Source organism: Aquila chrysaetos, chromosome Z, assembly GCF_900496995.4.
Source record: "Aquila chrysaetos chrysaetos chromosome Z, bAquChr1.4, whole genome shotgun sequence".
Classification (NCBI taxonomy): Eukaryota; Metazoa; Chordata; class Aves; order Accipitriformes; family Accipitridae; genus Aquila; species Aquila chrysaetos.
This window is the reverse complement of record NC_044030.1, coordinates 78,824,390-78,846,895: the sequence shown is the minus strand read 5'-3', so window position 1 is coordinate 78,846,895 and position 22,506 is coordinate 78,824,390. Positions and strand designations below refer to the sequence as shown.

Sequence of the window (22,506 nt, the reverse complement as noted above, 5' to 3'; positions counted from 1 at the left end):
TGGAACAGGCTGCCCAGACAGATGGTAGGTGCCCCATCCCTGCAAACATTCAAGGTCAGGTTGTACCGGGCTCTGAGCAACCTGATCTAGTTGAAGATGTCCCTGCTCATTGCAGGGCGGTTGGACTAGATAGCCTTTAAAGGTCCCTTCCAACCCAAACTATTCTATGATTCTGTATGATTCTATGATGGACACCCTCAGCATTGCCTCCTCTCCCCTCTCTGCCGAGGATCAGTCAGCAGAGTGGGCAAGGAAGATCTGCTCTGCCTCTTATATCCTCTCTGGTAGATGTGCCATTGGTCCTATCCACTGGCATTTTCTTCTTACCCACACCCGCACAGAAAACTTCTCTAGGCTGCTCGTTTGTTCTGTCATGGTGCCAAGGAGATAAGCTTAAAGGCCTTCCCGGTACCTGGACTGAGGCACCGCAGCTGGTCCCTTGCTGTGTGTGCAAACAATGTTTGGGGAGAAGGGGAATAGCAGCAGGGACAAATAATTATTAGCTATATAAATAATGGAATTAATTAGCATCTGGTTTCTGAAACAAAGCCGTACAGCAACCTGGTCCTGATGCTTAGAAAGCCAAAGGCATTGAGTAACATCAGAGAGCTGCTCTGGTGAATACCATGCACATACAGAAGACGGTTGTTCCCATACAGAAATATGCAAACGCTAGTTTTGTCCTTGCATGAAGAAGCACATACTCTATCCGTGTGTGATGCCCTGGCAATGAACTCGGGATGAAACAGGGAGGCTCATAGGTTTTAGAATAAGGGGTTTCATGGCTAGAAGGGACCATAGTGATCTTCTGGTTCGCCCTCCTGATTAGCCTGGGCCACGAAGGTGGTAGATCTGTCCGTCTTTATTTCCAAGGCCTTGGATGTGATGTTCTAGATGGTAAAGCTGGCTTACGCTTTCCTGATACAGGGATTCAACCTCTTTGTTTTGCATGAGGAATACGAGAACACAAGTGTATTTATATACTCTTATCTAAATGTACCCCCACGCACACACATACATTAGCAAGAGCTATCTGGATAAACACAAACCTGTGTCATGTCTCTCTGTGAGTGACCCTAATTTTCCCCCAGTCCCTCCACAATTGCTGTGATTCTTGTTCTTGTCCTCTTGCTTCACAGAGGGTCAAACATCCTGCATCTCATTGTCTCTTCTGTCTCTTTAATTAGTGCCCGTCCTCCCCCTTCTCCCCCTCACTCCCATGTCCCCCCTTCCCATCTCCTCTCAGCACTTGGTTTGCAATGCTCTATTATTTCACCTTTCACACGTGTCGTCGCTTTCGCCCAGGCCCGTCTGACACCTCTGCCTTACACTTATCATAGAAACATAACATTTAAATACAAATAGAACAGGGAATAATTTAACCCCTATTTGCACTGGAGAAGGTGCCAAGGCTTTGTATAAACACAGCCGGGGAGATTTATAGATGCTGTATATTTATCTGACAAGTTACGTTTCTTTACCACTGTGCCTTGCAGCCAGCTTTTCCTAACGGGCACAAGCCTCTGTTGCTGGCAGAGTGGTCAAGAAGAGGGAAGCCTGGTTCCACAGGGATATTGGAAATGTCACCAAGGGGATATCTCAGGGAACTCTGGTTTGCCATTGCTGTGGCCTTTCTCTCCCTACCTGTCCTCCTGCGAGGAATGGGGGGTGCTGGCTCCTGTTGCTGTGGTTGGGTTTTTTATGGCAAAATGGGGTAGACTCGGGGTGAACTTATTTTTCAGTATTATCAGAGTGCCTCAGGGCGCTCCTGGCAAGGACCTCGTGGTGCACCAGCAAAAACCTCCTCTGCTCTCCTGGGCACCACAGCACAGAGAAATAGCTATCCGTGGTTATTTCCATGGGCCTAGCAGGCATGATGGACTGAGGTTTTGGGAAAGACTGATAATGGGGTGAACACTAATGAGGGAAAACAAATATGTGGGGAGAAGAGGCTTACATGGACACCACATTCAGCCCCCACACTGCGGGGCAGTGTCCCTGCTCAGACTGCTGCTGTTAAGAGCTGCCTCCACAGTGAGGTTAGTGAGGTTTATTCACTAACATGTGGTATTTGGGTATGAGGGAGAAACTGAAACTGTCACTTTGGTGTGTTAATAGACAGAAACTTGGACAGGCTGTTCCTGACCAAAGCAAAGAGGAGATGCTCAGTTGTGCATCAGTACTTGGTGCACGGCCATGTGTGGCCTTGAGGAAGCTGCACAGGTTTTCATCACACCTATCCTTAGACATGCTGAGTAAGCTCACTGTCTTGATTTCCCTCATAGGGAGGAGATAGAGGCTGCTCCTCATGGCTGCCCACCTCTGTTGTGTAAGACAGGATGGTACCACTCACCTCCCATGGCTATGGCCCAGCTTAGGCTGGAGAACACAGTCATGCCCACAGCTCATGTTGGGGGCATCCCAGATGATGGGCTCGTGCCCAGCCTCTTTTTGTCCATCTCTTCTGGCCCTTGACAGTGGTATTTCTGTCTTGCTTGTCTGTGCATTCACTTTGCCCTGGGGGCCAGGGCGGCGACTGAATTAAGCGCTCAAGCTATCTGTACAAGATTCCGTTTATTTCACAAAAGGATCAAACTTACATATGTTTCAACAAAGATCTAGAAAGAACTAACGGCACACAGCCAATACTACTAACACAGGAGCACATATCTGGCTCAGCTGGGATGTTTGCCAGTCCTCAGAACAGTTAAAGATAAAAACATTCCATACACATACTCGTGACTGTCTTCAACCACATCTTCCCAGGCCTACACAAGGCCATCCTGCAGCCTGACCTTGTAAAACTAGTTCTTCAAAGGCTTGGCAAACATGCAGCACAGCAAATTCTAACATTCACTCTGGAAAACAAACGCCAGGTGTTCCGAGCTGCTCCCACATCCCAGGTCTTAGGGGGCCTGGTTTGAAGGTTTTTTTTACCCCTCAGTCCCACAATCTGAAATGTGGATGAGAACATTGAGCTTGATAATGGAGGTCACGGGGGACTGAGTCTGCCCAGTGCTCTGAAATTCAGATGTGGGTCCTGAAATGCCTAGATTTGGGATAGCATCTCTCTGAAAAAGGAGGAAGCATGGGACTCAGCGGGGTGGTATGGGTGGTAGGGATGGACCCTACACCCCACAGACAGGCAGAGCTTAAGGACAGCTTGATCTGGGGACTGCTTCAGGTTTGTGTGCAGCCTAAACCTCTGGTTTCTGTAGGATGTAGTGTGGCCTGAGTAATGGTACAGCAAGGTACTGCCCTCCATGCTCATTTAAGGGCACTGGGAAAGCCTGGTGGGGAGCACCTGCAGTGTGCACACATGCTCAGACACATCCCACTGACACCAGTACATCCTCTCTTCATTTTATTCTGGCAGTCTCATGACCTTGTTCAGACATATTTACAAAGCAGAAGTATTTGCCTCAGTGCATCATGTCAGCTTTTTGTCTGGGACCTGGAAGAGCAGTGTATGGGAGCACTCAGAGTGTAAGAAAGAGTCTCATACAAACCCATTAGAGGATAAACTCATTAGTGAAGACCTGGAACATACTTAATGGTCCCAGCTGCTGGACCCTTCCCTTTCTCTTCCCAGCTGAGATGTGCGAGGGGCATTGCAAAACACACTGCTGAGCTCCCTGTCAGGGCTGGGACATGAAAGGTAAATGCAGCACTTTGTTAGAAGAACCTCTCGGAGAAAAAAGCTTGTTAAACTGACTCATTTTTTTATCAGCTGAGTGTGTGATTGTGTAGATTTCTGAGGCAGCAGATGTGACAAATGACTCCCTTGACAACCCAAGGCACAGTTTTTCAGGAGGGAGACAGGGCACTGATTTGAAGACAGGGCTGGAGGTGACGTCCAGGCAGTGCTGAGCCCTGGCTGGCCATGGGGAGCCCCTTCATGCCACCTGCCCTGGAGCAGCTGGACCAGCAGCCCCTGGGAAAGGTGGTCCTCACCTTTGGCAGAGCTTGTTCCTGGTGGTCTGATGGCCACCTTGTGGGCAGCTCACCAAAGCACCACTTCTGCCAGCCAGACAGCTCTAGGGACAGGCATCACTACACCTAGTGTCCTGCAGAGATGCAGAAAAGGGGGCTAAAATAAATAAATAAATAAAATTAAAATAAAATAAAATAGAATATAAAATCAAGTGGTTCCTAAAACACCTGGTTTTAGCTTTTCATAAACTAAACCAGACAAGGCAGTTTCAGGCCAGTTCCACACTAGAGAGTTTTGCTGACAGAGGAGGGATGTGATTTTTTTTTAATGATATATTTATATTAGCAAAAAGCCTGGTGAAAATACAGTTACACAGCTATAGGAGCACTTTTGCTGATGCAGCTTATTTGAAACAGGGGAAACTGTATAAAGTACAATATAAGAGATGCTTCCTCTGTGCTGGAAGAATTTACTAGACACAAAGCTTTTTGCCAGTGGTGTTCCCAGTTCATTCCCACTGCTCTGCCCCTTTCCTAAAATATCTTCCATCTTCCAGGACAGCTGGTCTCATTCACTGGGTGGGTTTTCCTCCAATATCTGGACAACCATTGGAGTTTGGACTGGGCTCTTTCGCCAAGACTTTGTCTAGCCCTAGACTGAAAGATGCCCTACAGAGCGCACACTCAACTTCAGTAGCTGCCTCTCTAAGGCTTACCTCACCTCTGAGAGTCTCTTTTGCAGGTCAGTTTGGCCATCAAGAAAACAAACCTTTCAGATGTCCAAAGCACCTTCTCTTGAGGTGGGCACAACCTACACGGTGTTAGTTAGGGCTTTGTGCATCATTAAAGCCTGAACTTTGTGTTGCCAGCAAAGACCTCGAAAAGCCCCTTTGCTTAATCATTTTCAATATAAAGTAGGCATATTTCTTGCTCTAACGTGCCTACCAGAAAGATATTCCTGTTTTTCTCCCCTATCAGAAATCCACATGTACCCTCCTCAACCTACTTTTCCTGCCATTTCAGCAGCCTAACTGAAGGCAACATAACTCCTCGCTTTCTGTGGGCAGTACATTTTTCATTCATGTGGATAACTTGACTGCAGGATTGAAAGCTCCTAATATCCTCACTCAATATCCACTGCCTGAAAAATTATTTACATCCAAGGCTAATTTGCCAATTTGCAGGTGCATCTTGGAGAGGGGAATTTTGATCAAACACTGGTTGAAGCAGAACAGGTTGCCTACACCAATAACTTCTTGGTGAACAAAAGTGACATAAATCTTCCAATTAGTCAGCCAGAAAAGGGTTGTTGCAAACCAATATTTTGTTCAGCTTTACGTTAACATGTGCATTAAAAATAAATACATTAAAAAATCAAACTATTTATTTATTTATTAACATATATTTATTCAAATTGGTTACATCTGCTCTGTAAACTGCTCTGAAAAAACTTCTTGGTTCACACATTTACATAGTGTTTAATGCATGATAAATAAGACATTTATGAATCATGTGCAAATGGCCTGTTTATATACCCAATGTAAACTATGTACATTTCTTTTTTTCTTGGTGTAATGGTACTGGCCTCTGAACATAAACCTGATCTAGCGGCATCACTCAGTGCCCTCTGAGATCTTTCTACCAGCTCAGCAATCATTAGTTTGGTCTGTTTTCACCGCCATTTTCTGCAGGTGTTTCATTCTGGACTGAAGATCCCCATACTTGGTGTAAGGCCAAGTATAAATAGCCTTCCTCATTCAAAATACAATTATCTACTAGCAGACCATGTCCTGCTTTGACATGAAATACCACCTGCTTGAGCTATCTCAGATATTAGTAATCATATAAGTTAACTTTATGTTTCAAAAACTTTGGACTTATTTCAAATGAACTTTAAAAATATATTTAAAAACTCATCCAAACTTGTAGGTATGTGTCTGTGAGTGGGTATGAATGACAAATCTCCATTTACAGGCTGTGGCTTCCATTATATCTCGATTTAAAACAACTTAAGATGTTAAACATTTTTTTCCTGCAACTTGTTTAGTATTGTGAGGGCTACTAACTTATGTTATTTTTCATTTGGACTTTATTTCTATACACTCTCTTTATCCACATTCCTCTTGGATAGCAGTCTAAGCAGTGTTGTCATTTCAGTCACTGCAAGCTGACTGCAAAAATTGATCAAAAAAGCTGATTTGGAAGACTTTGGTGCCTAGATTTTGAGAAGCAGTTAAAGATTTTATACATAACCGAACCTTCTGGGTTTTTGTTTGTTTGGTTGGTTAGTTTTTTAAATTGCCAAATTATTTTCAAGTACTCATTGAAAGTCAGATGCTATTAAGGTTTTTCGAGCCAGCCACCTGAAAAGACTAGCAGCTTCTGAAATATGTCACCTCAATGAAATCACCGTTTGTTTTACATGTGATACTGAGCCATCTTGGCTTTCACATTCCTCCTGAAATATGGTAAGCATCTCTTTATTTTGTTCCAGAAGACAGAAAACTCTTTGTGGGCATGCTCAATAAGCAGCAGTCAGAAGATGACGTGCGCAGGCTATTCGAGGCATTTGGCAACATCGAGGAGTGCACAATCCTACGGGGACCTGATGGCAACAGCAAAGGTAAGGTGATGGCTTGTGCCAAGCTAGATCCAGTCTCAGTGTATATATCATCTTCTGGTGTGACAAAGTCACTATGTAGCCGCCAGGACAGCATCTCTTACATTAGGAGGGGTCACATTTGCCAAGGGAGGCCATTACTTTGCTGGTGGCTGTCTGCTTGTGCGTGACAGGAAAAAGCTGATTGCACTTCAAAACACATGCCCTGATGAGCTTTGTCTTGCCACGTGCAAACTGGTGCCTATTGTTGTTTGCTCGCAGGGCAGAGCTTCCCCTCCGACCACTGGGCCTTTACATTCACTCATGATGTGTTCTCCCAACCCAGTTGAACAGGCCAATTCTTTCTTTAAACAAAGCCAAGGTTGCTACTTTACATCTTGGCTCAACGGCTCCACCATCATCTCTGCTTATTTCTCACCCACCAGCCCCAGGTCTTCCCCTTTTTCACTTGGTCTTTGCATAGATACACACTGGCCAGCGATCGCAATTGCAAGGGTACAGGTGCTGATTTAAATATTACACTCAGTGGACATTTACTGTTTGAAACATGCAAATGCTTCATTGCAAAACTAGGTGCCTTACCTCCTCCTGCCACTTTTTGGCATCACTTGTTACCTGGATAGCACAAAGGATCCTCTGCCACAGGCCAGGTGTAAGAATGAGGCTTCTCTCTTCAATAGAAGGGTCATTTTTTTCCCTGTCAGTCTCTAGACAAAGTAACTTCAATTTGAATAGGAAGCCCTCTTCTCTTGACAGTATAATGCGTCCATTAAATATTGATCTGCGTATAATATATCATAAACTGTGCTGGAATGTGCAGCATCAGAGAAGAGACCAGTCCTGCTGACACAGTTCATATCTCACTGGATATTTTGACATGTGACAACATCAACCAGCATATTTTTGCAACAGGGAGGCAAAAAATCCAAATCACAGTGATACACTGGAGAAAGATATTGCTATTCCATAAAATCACTGGCGGCCAAAAAAGACTTCACACCAGCATTACAGGGCAGCTGTTTGATATACGTCAGCAAAGTTCAGCCTTCCTTATATAGATGGCTGAAAATAAACTGTGGGCACCTTTCTTCAATTGTATGGCCACTTTAGTTTCATGACACCCAAAGACGGGGGCTGCCCCACTGGAAAGTGGTAGGCTAGGTTAGCCTAGAAGAGTTCCAACCTTCATAACAGTAGGCAGTTAAGCACTCCATTCACTGAACAAATCAGTAAATTGGCGAAAAGCAAAAACATATGTCTGTCTGCCTCCACCTGGAATTGTACAGAACAAAATCTAATGACAAAGGAGTTAAAGTAATAATAAAAGCAATAATGTCTGAGATCTGTAAGAAACAGATTCCAAAGGAGATCCAACCCACAGACTTGTATTCATACTTGCTCTATCTTTTTTTTTTTTTTTAAAACAATTTCATTATAAGTCTGAATCTGAGTGGCAGCTCCATATTGCTAACCAGTTTAATTATTAGTGCTAGCGGGCTGCAGTCTCAGGCTTGCATTTCACTGAGCTGTTCAGGATCAATACTGAGCCTTGACAGAGTTAATATTACCAGCTTCCATTTGCTGGTGCTATTTACTGAGAATGTGAAGCTCCTAATTTACACACACACAGTTACATACACGCATACACGCACACAGTCAATCCAACAGAAAACTTAAGGCTAGTGCCCTTATCTTAGGAGACAGTCAGGCAAGCCACAACTCCCACAAAGTTATTCCCAGTCTGTAATGTTTTCCATCTGCTAGAAACCAATATGTGACACACATTGCTTGTGAGCTACTTATTTTGGGTAAAACCCATAAGGCTTTAGTTCTACCTAAATTGAGATTTCAGCAGATGGTCTAAGTGCCAGATAGCAATCAGATCCCATAGACTTCAATCCTACCCAACCCATCACGTGAAGCCCCACCAGGCATCCCTATGGTGAGCCTCTAAGTCCTCCAGGCACCTCGATGCAAGCAATGCTTTCAGAAGGTACATCCCAGCTTCTGACTTTAATGCTACCACAGTCCAGTCACAGCCAGAAAGCTGCCTGAACCTTGCCTGAAGCCATGGGTGATGTCCTGAGCCATGAGGCATGCCCTTCAGGGGGGGCTACAGAAATACCTCCTGCGTGAGTCACTCGGGGTAGGCATGGTGGCTGGAGCATGTAACCAGGTGGCAGAAGAGCTGGGACTGAAGCATTTTTCTGCCAGAAGGGGAACACAGAGCCTGTCTCTCCTGAAAGAGGTGGGAGAGGAAGGAGCCTTCCTGCACCACTCCCGGTAAAGCTCACCAGTGCGCAGCCAGGAGTCCTCATGTAAGGAAGCTGAAGTGGATCCAGTTCAGCAAGCTAGCAGGACCGACAGGGTCTACACTGCTGCTCTCTGGAAAGCATCTTCCCCCTCCGGCCCCTATTCAGCAGCTGTCTACTTCAGTAACTTAGAAAGTAAAGATTTCCCATGGTACCAGAAGTTTCACAAGAGGAGCCTTAACACCCTCTGCAATTACAACCATAGGCCCTGACTCTACAGTCACCTCCAAGCTGGGGAGATAGTAAGAGCAGCCCTTGCAGCTCTATAATCTGGAAGTAAGGAAAAAGAAAAACAAAAAAACTTAAGCACATGTATCAGGTTATATATCTCTCTGTGTGCCAAAATCCCTTCAAACTCCAGATTTGCTCCTATCAAAGGGACACCATCATTCTGAGGAGAGTGGCATGACTCACATCCTCAGCTTGTGAGGTCCTGGAGTCAGTTCTGGTGACAATGGGAAGGAAGGAGGTTATATGCACATTTAGTGTTATGTACAGAAGCCATCCCATTGAACACACAAACAAAAGGGCTAAAATGTTGGGATCTCTGCTATTGCCTTGCCACCACACACCAGTAAAAGCTGAGTTTTCACTTGTCGTGCTACCTCAAAACCTACTGGAAGCAGTAAGAAGAAGCAGTAGGAGGGATCCCATTAGCATCTTGGGCATTAAACAACATAAATGACTGCTACTCCTTTCATTCCCAACTTTATCCAGCTCCACTGATCCGTCAGAATCCTCAGCACAGGGATGAATTTCACCTGAAGAGAGTGAAGCCTTCAACATGACAGCAACACTGCAGCCAAAAATCCTGCTCTAAATGCAATGGGTGACTGGAGCTGGAAAGCTTTTGTATATTTGCTAATCAGCATCTTCTTTTTAGAGGCAGAAAGTACAAAAGAATCTCTGCAAATAATTAAACACCCTAATTCTGGATTATCTCTGATTAATGAAGAGGAAGGCGCAGCATCTCAGGAGCCTGGGAATGCTGGGCTGCGATTATGTCATAATTGATCCCTATTGTTTCCAGCTGAAGTTTATCTATCTCATTTTCTCACGATTGTCTCCTCTCAGCTCCTTATAAATTAGATCCAACTATTAGCAACAATCGTTGTGCTTTTCCTGAAATACAGTCTGAGCATAGTGCTGAAAGGGTAATGTGAAGTGAAGGGCTCCTAATGTAAGTTAATTTCATATGTGTGTATTATTTTTAGAAGGGGCTATCACTGCTTTTTTTGGTCTCAATTCTATCAGCTTGCAGTGATGATTTTGGGGACCTTTGGAGCTCGTTCTTCTACCTTGCAAGTGGGGTGTTCTAATGCTTCAGTTTTCACCCTGCACTGTATGGATCCATAAGGGTATGTGGACTTTCTAAAGATTCTACAAAGGGAAAAAAGAAGACCTGTCCCATTGCCAGGACTGGCATCCCCTGCACAGTGATCTGCAGCCCTTCAGGGAAACACTAGGGCTTTGCAAATTGATTAAAAACTCAAAAGTCTTTGGTAGTAATAGAAGGGTATAGAAGCCAGAACTTCTCAGATCTCTCCCAATCTGTTCCAAAAACTGCCTTAGCATATGGAAATTACTCTTCCTCTCTCTGAGTCAGTTTGCTCATAGCTAAGAGCGTTAGCAATACCTTCCCCCACTCTAGTGGTGCATGTGACCCTTTGAAGTGTTGATCACTTCTGCACTCTAGCATATATTCCTGACTGCACCTTTCGGCCCTGAAACCTCATGTAAGAGTTCAGTGTGAGATTCCTTGCATGGCAATGCAGGCCAGAGAAGCACTGCCTACATTTCTCTGATGTCCAGAGGAGAACACCTATACGGGTACTGGCTCTGCAGCTATGAAAGACTAAGATTCAAATTTTGGTGGTGGCAAGATGGTAACCGTCACATGCAGATCTCTCCCATCCCTGCTTCTTCATCAGAAACTGCCATATGCTTTGTCAGACCAAAGCTGCTTGGAGCCAAGACAAGCTCTGAGCAGTCTGTCGTGGAGCTCTACCAGTGATACGATAAGGTACCTTGTGGGTTTGGACTAACCTGAATGCCTTCTGTACATTTGGCCTGTGGTTGCTTGTAACAAGTATGTGTAGCTTTCTGATAACTTTTACACGCTTCCTTACTGTTTCTCATAACCCCAGAGGGAGGAGCATTCAGCATTAAGTCCAATACAAATAAAAGAAAATTAGTTTTCACCCAATAAATTGTAAAATTGTGCAACACTCTGCTGTGGAAAGCTGTGGAGGTCAAAACATAAGTGGATTCAAAATGTACTTGCTAAGTTTGTGTCCATCAGTGCCCATTACAAGCAGTGTGGGAATTCTGGACGCAGCTTTGCTTTAAGAGCTCCTCAGGCCACTGATGACTGGACTTTGGAAAGCAATAACCAGGAGCACATTTCCTTGTTATACTTTCTCCACAACCATATTTATGGGCCAGTTCTGAGGACAGGGTACTCAGCTAGATGGACTTTCATGGTAGCCATGTAACTTTTCTTACATTCTTCTTTTTCCTCTTCCAGGGTGTGCATTTGTGAAATACTCTTCACATGCGGAGGCCCAAGCAGCCATCAATGCCTTACATGGCAGCCAGACAATGCCGGTGAGTAGCTCTGTAACACAGGCAAGTGAGGATCGGTCCAGCCTTTGCCGCCCTGTGGCCTGATTGAGGAGGAGGGATGATTTATCTACACTCTGCAACTCATCTTCCAGGAAGGATGGATAACACCTCAGGCACGCAGGGCCTTGGGTGTGCTTAACTCATCAGTGCAAAGGCCAGGATGACACTGTCATTTCACACAGGTGCAGAACCCCAAAGGGTGTTGTGTTCTGTCACCAGCAGTTTTGATGACCTGAAAAAAAGACATATCATTCACAGATGCCAAAAACATTGGGTCAAACTCACCATGAGTGTAACCTTTCAAGTTTCAGAGGGATGAATCCAGTAGAAACTTGTGTCTAAAGGCTTCTTTGTTTTCTCTCCCCAAAGAGTCCCTGCCTGTAGGTGAAGAACTTTTTGCCAGCATTCAGCAGAAAGCAGCATGTTTGCATGATGGCACTAGAGGTTGGAGACAAATCACACGGTGATGGGTGCCTCTCACTGCTACTACAAAAGTGCCTACCTAGGCATAAATGTGGTCCCCTACATCCAACTTTTGAAAGACAGTCAGACCAAATACTGGATCTTGCAGGAAACATTTGAGGGATCATTCCACTTGGACAAATATCTAGTAATATGGGAGTTTGAGCTTGATAGATCAGGATAGTAGAAATGGAGACGTATTTTCTATGCAAAATGGTATTTGTACACCATCACACAGATCCAGAGGAATGTAAGGCATTCCGCTGTCAGCAAGTAAAGACAATCTGGTCCAACATGTTTTGGTTTATTATAATGGTATATTATTTTTATTACTAATTATTCACAGTGTAAATCATGAAAGGCTAAGAAGCATGCCGACAACTTGGAAAGGATACAGGAAAGCTCAATAAAAAATATTTAAGAGTGTAAAATCTCCCTCTCAGTAAGAGACTCTAATGTAAATTCATGAATTTATCCAAATAAGTTTAAAGTGGGCCTGGCAGATTGTCTCTAGATCTTTGTAGGGACAAAAACGGAAAATTCTTTACAGGGGAGAAGGTTTCTAAAAGTAGCAAATCATCAAGATCTCATTTTTTGGAACCCCTTCTTAGACAAATCAGTTTAAAAATGGTACATATTTACCAGTGATACTACTGAAAAAAATCTCCTTAAAGATGGGGGGGGGGGGTCAGGTTTTTGAAGTATTACAATACTTTTAAGAGTATCTTCCTAAAAGATTCCTTCTAACAAAACCAGATGTTGGGCTTGATGCTGACATCCCCTAGTGGAATATTACAGGCATCTTTCCTGAGACAGGTCAAAGAGGTACTTTTAATTACTTTCTTTCAAACTTTGGCCCAAAGTGATAGTGTCTATAAACTGACATCAGGAATTGCAGTTCCATAGGGTGTGGTACCACAAAAAGGTGTAATAAAAAGTCAGCCCCTGTCCCAAAAATCTTGCAAGCTCATGTGACAGAGGTGAGAGGAAGACAGGAGAAAACAGACAAAACCCAAGGAGAGTTGAAGATTTTCATCTAGATCTAGTATGCCCAAAATATGCTTATCCTTTCCCAGTCCTTTTCCTTCCTGCTTTCAGCACACTTTAGATAAGAAACACCCACTCATTTCTCGACCACACGGGAGCAAATTTCTGTTCCGTCCTGCTGACGTTAACTGACTTTAGAATGTGCAAAACGATAAAGAATTTGGCCATATCCTGGGTCAGTTTTTTATGGGACCATTTTTCCCATACTTATTTGACTCAAATACCTGTTATAGAAATGTTCTTGAATAACCAGATCTGGGCATCTGAAAAAGCATCACAATTTAACCCTTGCTAGATGCACATCCGAGGCTCACAATCAAGTTTCTGTGGTTGACAAGTTTCCGTGAACTGGCTGAACCTCAGCAGCAGTCCACGTACTTACTCTTAGTTCACAGGAAAAGCAAGTAGAAAATTATTAATTTCGTCCTCTTCATTATAAGCTAAGTTATGTGACATTGTCTTGTATCTGCCATGAGCTACGAGCAGGCACACAGGCAGTTACCATGGCTCAGCAGACTAGTGAGGACCTGTCGAGTGACTGCCAATTGATCAAGACATGGAGCACACAGTTTTTCCCACAGGGCCTCAAAATTTCTAAGGCTCTTTGAATGAGATGGGCCAAATCCTGCAAGTGATCTCTGTTCCCATTCTCATTTTCATGGTGCTTCAGGGTGTGCAGCTTCTTTCAGGGCTTGGATGTTCACAGAGAAATGCAGCCACCTCGTGGTGAGATAGCGATGTAGCCCTTGTCCTTGGAAAGGAGTGGTGCATTGCTGCCATCTTCCTTCAGTCCCCCCTCCTATTTCTCTCACCATTAGAACTGGCCTCATTTGTCCGGCTGTGATGCCAACTCAAAGTTGTTCCTGTGGTTCAGCCAATTTAAACGTCTCTTGCCTTGTCCTCGTGTACTACCAACGGGGCATCCATCATCATTCTTGTCAGGTCTCGAGCCGTTCGTTCCTGCGGCAGACTCCTGTTTCTCCACAGCTGTCAGGATTATTGCTCTACTGTGACTTCCTGTTCACACAACATATGTTGCCTAATAGTTTCAAAAGGCAACTTTCTTTTATGAAAGTTTTTTTCCTTTTTTTTTTTTTTTTAACCTTTCCTTGGACAGGTGCCTGACCACCATCGTCACAAGCCCACTTCTTTATGCGAGGCACTTGTATCTCCTAAGGGCCCACCAAACAGGTTTACAGCTTTCCAATTTTCACACAATCAATTGCTTTTAAAAATAATGTTCCCAAAATCCCCTACTTTTGATCAGGCCCAAAGTTCCTTCTGACTCTACCTGCCAAGAGACCTTTTGGGGGTCTTTTAAAATCATATTGCCTATCAACTCATCAGCTTTACAACAGTGTTTTACTTCACCTCCATGTCCTCCTTTATGAGAGATCATATTTTGCATGTATTTAGAATATATTTATAACAATTATATGCCCTGTACTTTTAGCTTTGGTTACTGTGTCCCCTCCTATGTCTCTTACCCATCCATATGGGCACATAAGCAGGTCTCTTCACAAGATTCGCACGCCTTCCTCATCCAAGCCTTGTCACTAGCAGCCTTATCCACCAACACAACAAATTCAGCTAGTACTTCTATAGTGACAGCTTGCAGATCTAACTTCTCTACTGCAGGACTGACTCTTGTCCAGACTAAAATCTTGGCCTGTCTTTCCAGCATCTCCTCGTGGATGTCTAGCTGTCAGATCAAGCTCAATCTGTATAAAACAGAGCTCTTGAACTTTTCCTCCCAAACCCTGTCTCCTCTCTCCTCTGCCTCCATTCTCAATCGCTGTGGACAATATTATCATTCTACCTGTCAGTCATGTTCCTACCTAGGCATCATCATCAGCTTGGTTTTCTCCTTCTCTCCATATCTTCACATCTGGGCAACAGCCAAATGTTGAAGAGTCGTTCTGCACAACACATCTAAGATACAGCCTTGTCCATCCACCCACGCAGAATAAACTCTCCTCCACACTTCATCACGCATACCTAAATCGCAGCAGCCTTTATACTACCCAGAAGGTACACAGGATTAAAAGCTATACTTCTGTTGCACCTTTTTCACCATCATCTCACCCACTGAGGCACCTCAGAATTTCTGTTATGAATTAATTCCTGGAAGGGGTAGAACAGTACTGTTATCTATGTTTTCCACACAGAGGCGAGAAGAAGTGAAGAGTGTGATTCATTTGATTTAGCTTTAACAGTCTAAAAGTTTGTAAACCATTCTAAACATCTTCTAGGATTCCTACAGAAAGGAGAGGGAGAGAGATTTCTAGAGATTTGTGCATTCTTCCCTTCATCTATCTGTGCTAGGATGGGCTAAATCACCTTCTGGGCATGCATGTCCCTTTCATTAATTATAATGGAGATCTCCATAATGGCATTAGACCGAATACCTGAGGTGGGACACATCTCACTTAATTTGAGAGATCTAAAAACTAAGGAACTATGTCTGAGGTTGTCATCTAAGTGTTTGTCATCTAAGCTTCTGTTATAATCAATAGAGAGAAAGAGATACCTCTGGAGGAATTTTATTTTACAGAAATAGACTTTGAAACCTGTCAAACCAAAACCCAAATAGAAGTGTGCTTTTTAGCTAATTTTAGGCATTGGATTCCTATGGTCTGCCAGTTCCAAAATAGTGGTTCTTCACCTGAAGTGTAACTTAGAATGAAAAAGGACCTGTAGCACTTAAAAACAAAGTGCTTAAAAACAAAAGCTAAAAACACTTGCTTCCTGCAGATGCCTCAGAGTCTACAATTGCCTTTGCTCCCCAGTGATACACCCCTGCCACCCTGAAATCCTTCTGCTGCACTTGTCGCTGCCACAGTAATCTTGCTGGAGCTAAAGATCTAGAGTGACTCTACACCAGCTGACTTTAGCCACCTACAAGTCAAATATTTAAGCTGTTCACTTGGCCTCTTGTCTGATGGTGATTTCTCCCACATAGTTCAGACATGTAATTTAAGATTGCCTGACCGAGCCATGAAGGCACCTGCCTCTCTGCTGAGTGTGCAGCTTAGAGTGGACACAACTTCATGTCCAATGCAAGGGGACCTGAATCCTGTTCTGGGTGTTGGTGTCCAACTAAAGCAATCTGGGATGCAGAAACCAGGCATCCTGCATCTGAGTCCTCTGACTCCTGATCCATTAGGTGTACTGTGAACTTGCCTAACACACTAATCATGAGCACTGCATTCATTCTATCTCTTTCTTTAATTAATAAAATGTAAGGCCATTAAGACTTTCAGAACACTGTAAGGTGGCTTCCCCCACCACACAGGCCAAGTCCTCTTTTGTTTTACTATAGAAGTCTGCAGTAGCTTGGTCAAACCATTTCATACAGCATTTCTTCTGTATCCAGGCAATAGCATCCCAAGTCTATCTATGCCTGGCTGAACATCTTCCGTGAAAATTACTTTTCAGATGGAATCCTTGGTTTTGTGAAAAGAAAGGAAAATGTGAGACTTGGATACAAATACTGAACAGATGTCTGCCTTTCAGAGAAAGATTCAACTTAGTTGAACTTCAAAAAAAAAAAAAAAAGTACTGCAACCCAAAACTTTGTTAAGTTGGGGGCTTTCTTTTCAACATTTTTCTGTGCAGCTCTTATCAACACAAATGACAAAACCAACTTCAGATCTCTGTTCATGAGCCACCTGTAGCAAATTATGCAATTACTGCTCAATGTTGTTAGGCGACAGACCGATTAGATCTCTAATTGTTGTATTTAATGATTTTTTATTAATCAAGAAAATATGAATGACACAACACCTTGAACAAGGTTGACTTTCAGCTTCCACCCACCATGTTCTTTGGAAGTCCACCCATAGCACTGAAATCCCCAGCCAAACACGGTTAATAGTCAGATGAAGGGATTCTGTGCCTACCTTATACAATGTACTATCTACCCACTCATACCATAAGAGATTTTTGCCATTAATTAAGTTGGAGGAATTTTTCACCTGTTTAGTCTGCCAAGTAAGGGTGACTTAAATATGAGATTGTCAAAAATCACCTCAAGAAACAAGTGTCATTGTCAGTATATCATGTGCAGTGGCCCTCTCTCAAACTGATGGCAAATGGGGCACCAGTTCTCATTTTCCTGGCTTTGGATGCTCAGGCACCCCATCGAAGAAACCAATCCCAGCTCACATTTATGACTGCTATTATTATTGCTGTGCATTCCTACGGTGCAGTTATGACTTTGCAAAGCACTGTGAAGTTGCCTTCAGACACAGTCCCATTACAGAAACTGGCCGAGCAGCTGTTCTCACCCCCTGTCAACACAGCAGAGGAATATTTAGGTGAATTAGCGATGGAAGGGAAAGCAGTGAGAGTCTGCAGAAGGAGCTCTGAGCAGGTGGAGGAAAGAAGGAAAATAGGCCTTTGTGGGCATGATGAAGTTGTAGCCCGGGCGCCTCGTTTGCAGAGCGGCGGGGAAGCGGCTGTTATTATGCGTGCACGCTGGCACCAAAGTGCTGAGTCGGCAGAAACTCCCTGGGAGGAGCAGCGTGGCGGCTCCGGTGAGTGGGGGGCCACAATGCTGTAGATCAGCTGAGGTATTTTTAACAATTATTTTGATATAAACAGCTCTGAACTTGAGGAGCTCCATGTAAATGGGAAGCAGTGGGGCTTGTAATTAGATTTGTGTACACTTTCATAAATTGCCGGGAAACATCAAAGCCGTGATAGAAGGCTGTGGTGCACTTTATTTCCTTCTTCTGTTCTTCTGTTAATTGAATGGTTGATGTGTGGATAGGAAGTGTTGGCTTCGCGGAGTACTATTTACAGACCCGCTGACAGCTGCACTGTGAAAATTAACAGGAACAGAGCAGCCTCTGTCACAGCTCTTCCCATGAGGGACTTGCTTCAAATTGGATCATTTCTTTCATAGGAGAAACTTTCCTCATCTCTCCTCCCTTCTTCACAAATGCGCACACACATCCAGCTGCACGCTCCCCTTCTCCCTTCAGGCTCATTGCAGCCTTTAGTGCTCAGAAGGAGGGTTTGTCATTTCCACAAAGTTGTGGGAGTTCGACTGCAGTTCAAAACTTGTAGCATATTCCTCTTCCAGCAAGACACATCTTCAGGAAGTCAACCAAATCTGTGAGCTGGGTGTGTGGAGCCACAGCTTCATGTTTGCAGGTCTCACCTCAACAGGAACATGCTCTTCACCCTCTTAGAAACTCTAGCAGATTTCCTCTCAGACTACTACTGTTGGAAATGTGGTTATTGTTGATGTTACATGGAATTGCTGTGTGCTAAGCACCATACAAACCTCTTACAGGAAAGTTCCCACCCTCAGCAGCTTACCAACTAAAGGCTAGGGTTGACCTGGCTGAATTACATCAAAGTGTTGGTCAAAGTGTAAAACTTTGAGGTCCTCTGTAGTCTTATATCTACACCTTTCTTACAGTTCATGGAGAGAGACTAGCTCCTCAGGGAGACATCTGTCTGTCTTAAGTAATTGATGGTTTAGAACAGATACCCCAAATGGCTGCAATTAGGTCATCCGAATGTCCTTCTCAGGGACAAGACACAAGAGATAAGCAAAAGGAGCAACAATGCAATTAATCAGTATATTTAGCCAGTTCGTAGCCAAAGTCACAGCAATCCTTGTTCCTGGTCCCAGTAGAGAAGTAATAACCAGTGAATACTTGAGCATCTAAATCTTAATATCTACTTAAATATGGAAAACATAGAATTAAGAAGGTCAAACTTGAAGCCATCAGTCCACCACCTCACTTCCTAAGGGTGTCTTCAAGATATCCAGGTAACATAAACAGAACCTTAGACAAACCCATAGTACAAATAGATAACAATTAAACAGACTATAATTCAGAGTATCAATTAACCAACAAAATTTACTCTCATTGAGATTCCAGCATGAGCTCAAGTTCTCAGTTAATAAAAGCCGCCTTGTGACAGTCAATAAAGAGATAGAGAGTCGCTGACCCCCTCAGGCTGTCAGGGTAAATAGGAAATGGGAAAGTCATTAGACTTAAGTTTTATATGCACACAAAAACATAAAGGGGGGATTTTCAAAGGTAATTCCCGGTGAAAGTTGATGACAGTCCAGCATCTAAGTGCCCTTCATGCCTCACAGCTGAATTTGCCCTAAAGTTACTTGCCCAAAGTCACAAAGTTTAGGGCAGAGTGGGGTATCATCAATGCAAGTCCATCTGCTCAAATTAATGCAGAAGGCTGAGGCCTTGTTTTACACTGCTGATGTTGGAGAAGCTGGTGTAAGAGAATGGAGATGCCAACTCAGACCCATTTTTTTTTCTCTTCACTGTTGATCTGCTCTCTAAAGAACATGCACGCCATGCAATGTCTTTGTGTAACACACAGACCAGCTTGTTTAACTCAGGGCAAGGCACAGCACACCCATTCCTTCTATTAAAAAATAATAATGCGTTAGGAACACGTTCATAACTCACCAGCAGCAGGCCTGGGCCTCCTTCCAGTATATGAATGATTTTTCTAAATATGCTACCTAAACACCATTTATAAAGTCATGTGTTGTCCTTTGGGATGAAAGAAGCAATGGATGTGTAATACCTAGATGTTAATTTGCAGTCATTTCTTCCATCAAAATCCAATGGCTTTTGATAGGTCAGACTCTCTTTCCTTTGGGCAATGGGTTCTGGCAAGAGGGGGAACTAAGGTTTGTAGATGATCCCACCCCACTGCTGCCACCAAGACAGGTGAATCTACAGCCTTTGGGCCAGCAGTTTCCCACTGTTACCATAATTTCCCTTAATTCTTTCTATAAAAAATAAAATCATAAGACCGTGTTCCCTGCCTCTCCCCTTGTTCCATAAAAGAACTAATAAATCACGCTTCTGGGTCCCAGAATAGAAATCCAGGCAGCCCAGCTGCCTGACAGAGGTATGAATCATACCGGCGCCAAAGATGGCCTTTACTTCTCAAGTCACATCTCCGTAGCCATGCAAGCATCTGGCAGGACAGTGAAGAGACCCATGGGATGTGACAGGGTTCAGTCACCATCTTCCTCGGGCTTCCTTGCTCTCTCCAAACCACAGCATTCATTGCCTCCAAATGGGATAAGAGGCATAACTGCCTGTGAGCTGCATGGCCTTGCTCTAGACAAAAGGATTTAACTGGCACCATAACATCACTTTAAAGGTCCAAGGGGAGCTGGGAACTAAATCAACAGCCGTGGAGGCAGACGGGGGAAAGTGGGAGTGGGACCATGCCACCGCTGAGCATTGCCCAAGTCCTGGTGCTGGCAGCAGCCCCTGCGAGGCTCGTTGTGCCCAACACTTGTCTCATCTGGATGAGATTAGGACTTGCAGGGGATAAAATAATTCACAAGCACTGGCCTTTCTGGGATATCAGAGACATTGATAAGCCTGCAGCCTGGGAGGCATAAAATGCTGCCTGCCTGGCAGGTGTGTTCCCAGCCTACTGGAGGGACCTCCACCGGGCATCGCTGCCTTCCTCTAATAAGAAGGTGGTCTTCCAACCACGGACGGGAATGAAGATGTCAGCATTAGGTCTTTACCTCTCTGCTTGCTTTGGGGGTGTTTCTTTCTTCCCCCCCTCTTCCGTTCTTTCTTTTGCGCCAAACCTCACTTACAACAGTAGGATCTTCCCTTTGATTTAAATGGGCTCTGGATCAACACTAAATTAGTCTGGATGCTTCTGCTTGTTTCCTGTTAATCCACTCCTTCCCAGCCCTGCTCAGGTGTGTGGTCTAGATTGATAACACACATTCTTGTAAGGAAAACAGAAAGACCTTAGTAACTGGTAGACTGCTATCCCTATCCAAAACACAGCCGACAATAAGTGATTCAGTAGCTGTTACCCAAATGGGTTTTGCAAAGATGAAAATGAATTTTTAAAGGGCAAAGATGTATTTAGATCAAAACAATAACTTTCAGATAAGACCCTCAATTGAAGCCCGCACAAATTCACAAATGCGAAGCATTCTACCACACTGTCTTTGCCTCAGATGTCTCCTGGCAAGTGAAATCAAGTAGGGGAATATGCTTGACTTCCCATCCTGAAGGTCTGTGTGGTACTCTCAGGAACAGTGGATGTGAAGTCTCACCCAGCAGCAAGGAGACATGTTTCAGTTTTGGTGGAGTGGAATGCAGTGAGGGCAGATCCTTCAGCATAAACCAACTTCTTATTCCACCAAAACCAGCAGAGCTTCACTGAGTTTACACTATCTCATGCTTCAGTTGACCACCTGTTTCACCCTACTAAAGCACGGGTGATATATCCCTGCAAGCAGAATCATTTATCACTTGATGACCCTGTGGTTGTACAATGCTCGGAGATCTTCAGTTTAAATGTGCTGAAAAAATGCAAATACTTCTTACTATCCCAGTCAAGCAACATGCTTTACATCATGATAGCCTAGAGTCATACAGCATGATAGTGATCTGGAGTGCCTAGTCATGTGCAGCGTATTTGCAAATCAGTGCCGCTGAAATGTTCTTTTATGTCACATGCACAGCTGAAATGTATCTGCCCAGCTTGCCAGCCCTTCTTCAACATCTGTTTCTTTCCAAGTCATCTTAGGATGTTCAAGTCCTCATCCTGAACTGCCAAGGAAGAGTGGAGCTCATGTGAGCAGAGTCCCAAAGCATCAGGGGCTCCATACCTGGTTGTGATGCTGCCTTGCTGTGACAATAGACAATTCACTTTATGGCTCTGGAATTATTCCACTTACCTTATTTTCATCCTTGCCTATTTAGCTAGAGGGAGAGATCATTCAGATACTAGCTTTCATGGGGCTGTACGCTGCAGCTACCAAACATTTTCTTAATAGTAATAATAATTTATAAAAAAATTATGTCAAGTCATCATTTGTTGCTGTAAGAATATTTTCAGGGAAAGTATATTTTTAGTAAATACAGAACTAAACATACCTTATCTTCCAAACCATGTTACTCTTATTGGGAAAGGGAAACCTATAACATTTTCTTTTGAATTTTGGATTTTAAGTTTTTCTTCAAATAGACAAAAAATAATTATTTATTACTTTCATATTCCTAAATAGCAGGTAAGAATTTCCAGTCTATTGGTATAACAACACTTTCCACTTCATACTGTATTAAGGATGGTGGATGATTCTGTAAGGACTTTTATCATCTGTAGACTGAGCTGAAAAACACAGAGCTGCTTGAAGAACTCTGCTTTGAAGTTTAGGTAGTTTGGATATCTGGCTTTGATTTGAGGGGCATACTAATACCCAGGTTACATATTGAGTTCTTTTTAATTAGAATTGGGTACAGTGCCACCAGGAGTCAACGATTCTGTTGCCCTGTGGAAAGCAATAACTTTAGCTCAGAGAGACACCTGCTAAGTAGTGTATGGGCAAGTAAAACCTAAATCAAGCTTCCACTCCAAATAAATTACAGCTCTGGAGACCTGTGAAGGGAAATACCTGCAGCAACTCTCTCTGCTTAGACACTGCATGAAGAATCCCCTCTACCGAGGGAGCAGCATTATCAAAGG

General features: G+C 43.7%; 1 protein-coding gene across 1 annotated transcript in view; it reads left to right on the top strand.

The window, feature by feature from the left end:
• CELF4 (CUGBP Elav-like family member 4) overlaps positions 1-22,506 on the top strand; it is a 716,072-nt gene that overhangs the window by 604,235 nt on the left and 89,331 nt on the right. The window contains 2 exon segments of the mRNA XM_030004110.2: positions 6,428-6,556; positions 11,393-11,472. Coding sequence (XP_029859970.1) covers positions 6,428-6,556; positions 11,393-11,472 — 209 coding nt within the window.